We start from the raw sequence: 4675 nt of genomic DNA, 5'->3' as shown, positions 1-4675 counted from the left end.
CCGGCTATCAATTTTCACAATAACACTTAGTCAAAATATGATAATCCTTCTTAGGGTAAAATGGCCATTTTACCCCTGGTCAAAGTCAACATCCTGGTCATAGTCAAAGTCAAGGTCAACTCCCAGTCGACTCAACTCATCGAGTTTCCTCCTAACTTGACGAGTTCATTTACTACTCAGACTCGTGATAAACCGAGTCAACTCGTCGAGTCCCTTCACGGACTCGTCGAGTTCTACCTGGTACATAATCGGGACAACTCGACTCAACTCGTCGAGTCCCCCTTTGGACTTACCGAGTCCCTCTGTTTGTTTGGGCTATCTTAATGAATTAAGCCCCTACACTTCAGATCCAAGCTCCATACTTCACATAAACCCTGACCCTAAAAATTTCCTTTTATGGGTAAAGTTTCCAACTTTACCCGTTAATACCTCTTCTTAAAGGATTTAGCTCAAACCCTAATTCCTTGGGACCTAGAACGTGGTCCTTAAGCCAGCCATACACCAACCAAAAGCTTACAACCACAGATCTAAACCCATAACACTACTTGGACACGTAAAGTTCCCACATTTCTCTACATGCATGGCCTTTTGGGCTAAAAAGGCCAATATGACACTCTATGGCTTGCATGGGGGCTCCAATGGCATAAAGTTTGCACCTTTATGTCATATCAGCCCTTCAAGGTCCTAGATTTGGAAGAATACCCACTTGGGTCGATCATTCTCCAAAAGCTATCATGCTTGGACCAAAAACCCTCATAAAATAGACATAATGAGATCTAATGAACTAATAGCCAAGATAGAAACTTGATTACCAGAAAATTTAGCAAATGGTGTGTAGTTTCTGGATCTACTCTTCCCTCTTGAGCCCTCTATCTTCTTATTCTTCCACAAGCTTCAAAAGTACACAAATATCACTCTAAATGGCTCACACTCTCAAATAAAGCTCTAAGGTTTCGTGGATTAGGGTTTGGGACATGGAGGCTGAAAATGAGGCCAAGGGGCGGGGGTTAATTAGGAGCTTAAATAGGGTGCAAAACCCCGAAAATAGGGTTTCACTCTGGCAACCCTACTCGTCGAGTAGACTGCCTAAAATATGTGCATATTCTGCCCTCTACTCGATGAGTTAGGGCCACCAACTCATCGAGTTTTCCTTCCAAAATGAATAAATTAATGAGTTAAATGCATACCAGGAAGCAGACGTTACATTGATTCTAAGCTTAAGAGTTGACAAAAGGAACTAGCATTCTAATCAATTTGATCAATTGTTGGTATCTCAAGGTTCATCCATCTTCTTCAACATCCAAGCCTCCCCTAGAGGATCCAATGTTCATCAAAGGTTATTGTTACTTTTTCCTTCGATGGTTATGGTTTTATCTTTCCATTTATTGCAAGTAGATCCTTGGTGGGTTGTAATTGGTTATCAAGTTCGAATTTTTCAATACTTCCGTTGCTAATATTTTGAGTTTTTGGAAACTAATCTTGAACAAAACCCAACAAAAATAATTACCTCAAATCGTTAAAGGTGTGGATGACCATATATATGTAATAGGGAGGAAAGTCACCCTTTAATCAATCATATTTTAAATTGGATTTCCGTAATAAAGAATATAAGACACCATTTGGTTTTAGAGAAAGAAATGAAACCTTTACATATTCTTGAAAATATAGATGTGTATTTCCAAATAATATGAGAATAAGTTTGAAAAAACCACATGTGTTTTCAATAGAAAAACCTACTCATTTCTTGTTTATAAACTCAAAATCAAACAAGACTTGATTATTTGAACATGCATTTGAATATACTCTTATAAGATTGGATCAAAGTCGCCAAAGAAGTCTGTAGAGTTTGTTGATGAGTATTAAGACACGTAAGATGAAGTTGAAACCTAATCAATGATGATGATATGATTTATGAGTCGGGTGATCATTGCTTGGGAGATAGAAGAGTGCTATATGAAAGACAAAAAGGGATTTAGAAGGGTGTTGTATGAAAGACGAAAAGGGATATAGAAGGGTGTGAGATTAACATACAAAAATATTGTAGTGTACGTGACACATGAGGGTTATTGACAGTAATAAGCAAACATAAGTTAGGGCATCCACAATGGGGATTGCATGAGATTTAATGGAATTAAATTGAATATAATATAGAGGGCCTAGTTCAATCTTCACTGAGCACATCATAGCGATTTTAAAAAAATATGGGTCTTTGAAAGAATTTAATGATCTCTCTTACGTACATGGCATTTCATTCAACTCTCCAAGAGTTGAATAAAGTGTGGTTAATAGGATGATGATTAGGATTGAATAAGAGTTGAATGGAGTGTGGGTGATGACATGAAGTAGAGTTGAATAGAGAAGTTGAATGATCGTTGAATGGTTCAATAAAAGGAATAAAATAATGATTAAGATTGAATAAATGTTTAATGGGTTGTAGATTGTGTTGTATAGATGTTTAATGGATGATGTGACAATCCATTGAACTCTATAGAGTTCAATGGATTGTGGATGCCCTTAGTGTGAACTAAATGTTCTAATTTAGTTTGAATAAGGTTCCATTTTTGCAACAAACATAAACTTTGGACCAAAAGTGTTATATTATGTAAACGCCTAATTAAGACCAAACATGTAATTTAGTATTAATATTATAAAGAAACATAAGTAGAGTCGTTTACGAAATTTACACAAAACTTAGGGTTTTAATCTAGATCCCTTGTGTAGACCGTTACAAATTGTTAGCCAAAATTTTCCATCTTTTTTCATCCTAAATTTCCTAAAAGAATATTTCTACTTAATTAACTAAAAAGGTAAATCCACATATCATGGAAAAGTGGTGGTTGTAGGGAAAGACTTGTTATGCACGGGCCGTCGTTTTCTCACGCTAGTGTAATCCATACTAAACAAAGGGGTCAGATCGGATCCTTCATGCATTGTCTGTTCTGATGCAGCAGCTGCTGCTTCTTCACCTCCCTTGCGAGATTCACCTATATATGCACATTGAATATTATGATCAAGTGAGAACTCATAATTAACGAAATTTCTGAAAACCATAAAAACAAAATAGAACTTTTGTCTCAAATCTTGTTCATCAACAAATTTTATGGTCCAGGAAACCATACAATGAAATTTGAAGTCATGATCCCTTAGTCTATAATGTTAATTAACATTTAAACCATTTGGACAGCCTCAGCTCGTAGCATAGGCTTTGAGCTTTCTCGCTTAATATCCTTAAGAAACAAGAGTTTATCCACGATAACGACTTTGATGTCTAAGTTGCCTGATCCCAGGAATATATCTATGTGACTATGTGTAATGGGTATCTCATGGAAGTTCTTATATCCTCTCACTCATTCTGCGTTCGGATAATATAGTTTGCTGTTCTAGTAAATAATTACGAGGCGGAGGTTAGACAACTGTGGTAATTTAGAAGTTGAACAGATTTTAATTACTTGAGTACTCCCGACTACTTTAAAAAATTAAATGATGTATTCATCTTCTATATATACTTCTACTATACTTTGTTGTTATTAAAGAGAAACAGCAGAAAACTAGGTTAGTACGAGCCTTGTCACCAACGTCTGGTTATATGTAAATACAAAAAAGTCGCTTATACTTAAGTACCTGATAAAGCCTCATTGTACACCAAGTTCTTGTCTTTAATGCCTTCAACCTGATCAATGCACAAAAGAACCATATTTTGAGCCCAATTTAATAACAAAAAACCCCATTCATGAGCTGACATTAGGTCTCATGTTTTGCTTAATTGTTGAATAAACTTGCACGTGATCAAAGGTTTATAAATTAACTTGCCTTTTGATTGAGCAGAAACTTTCTTGGCATTGCAGCATAACCAAACCAGTTTTCTTGAGCTGCAAAACATATAAACATGAGAAATTAAACCATGAAGCCTTCCAAACTAGACTTGTCCAAATAGTTATATAAAACTTTCTCAAACAAATTAAAGATGCTAGCTAAGTTTGAATTGTGCTATCTTGGATATGGTTCCGGGACTTTCTAAAAGAACATCATGAAATGTGTGTCTGTGTTAATTAAGACCCTTTGGAGAGACGCATAAACATATACATATATATACCTAAATCATGAGAAGTTTGGTTCTGATGACTAGTGAGAGAAGCACCATTGATGACGAGTAAAACTGAGAGAGCAACAGACAACAGCATCACCATAAGAACTTTGAACTCCATGCCTTGTTACGATGAACAGATTCGTAGTACCAGCACTCTGTAATGGCATGAAAAATATTTCCCTTTGTGGAAATATATGGCAATCAAGTGACTTAGACAAGATTCTCACGTAAGTGTGTGTTTTATGTGTGTGAGAGAGAGTATACACAAAACACAAAGTGGAGAGTTCCAAAAAGAAACCAGTGGAGTAATCCATATTTATACGACCTTTCAAGGAATGGGATTCATGGTGTTGTATATTAAATTGGAAGATACACGTCTCCCATCAGAAATACCAAATTTCTGAAAGTTCGTAAGAAGTTGTAGGAAAGTTCATTTGATCCATTATTTTATTTGTGCAACACTTAATTATGATGCATGTATATATGGCTGAAAATCTGCAGCGATGCTACTCAGTTCACTTTTCTTTCAATATATTCCTTTTCCTTTTTTTGTCTGTACAAATATGAAGACCATGGAGCGGGTTTGGG

General features: G+C 35.9%; 1 protein-coding gene across 1 annotated transcript; it reads right to left on the bottom strand.

The window, feature by feature from the left end:
• Nucleotides 1–2669: 2669 nt before the first annotated feature.
• Nucleotides 2670–4357, bottom strand: RGF8 (root meristem growth factor). Its single transcript, XM_079046929.1, has 4 exons — nucleotides 4094–4357; nucleotides 3811–3869; nucleotides 3622–3670; nucleotides 2670–2984 (listed from the first exon to the last, which is right to left on the bottom strand). The coding sequence occupies exons 1-4, from the start codon at nucleotides 4203–4205 to the stop codon at nucleotides 2821–2823; spliced, it is 384 nt and encodes a 127-aa protein (XP_078903055.1). The 5' UTR covers nucleotides 4206–4357; the 3' UTR covers nucleotides 2670–2820.
• Between the last annotated feature and the right edge of the window lie 318 nt (nucleotides 4358–4675).

The sequence above is a fragment of the Lactuca virosa genome, chromosome 4, assembly GCF_052849685.1.
Source record: "Lactuca virosa cultivar CGN04683 chromosome 4, Lactuca_virosa_CGN04683_v6, whole genome shotgun sequence".
Taxonomy (NCBI): domain Eukaryota; kingdom Viridiplantae; phylum Streptophyta; class Magnoliopsida; order Asterales; family Asteraceae; genus Lactuca; species Lactuca virosa.
Note: the sequence above shows the minus strand (reverse complement) of the source record. Positions and strands in the feature narration are given on the sequence as shown.

Bases quoted from the DNA above. Each gene is read 5' to 3' on its own strand.
- RGF8 (XM_079046929.1), bottom strand. From the start codon at position 4,205: ATGGAGTTCAAAGTTCTTATGGTGATGCTGTTGTCTGTTGCTCTCTCA. The intron at 3,870-4,093 runs GTATATATATGT...TATGTTTTGCAG, and splicing joins CCAAACTTCTCATGATTTAG to CTCAAGAAAACTGGTTTGGT. The intron at 2,985-3,621 runs GTACTTAAGTAT...GTGCATATATAG, and splicing joins GTACAATGAGGCTTTATCAG to GTGAATCTCGCAAGGGAGGT.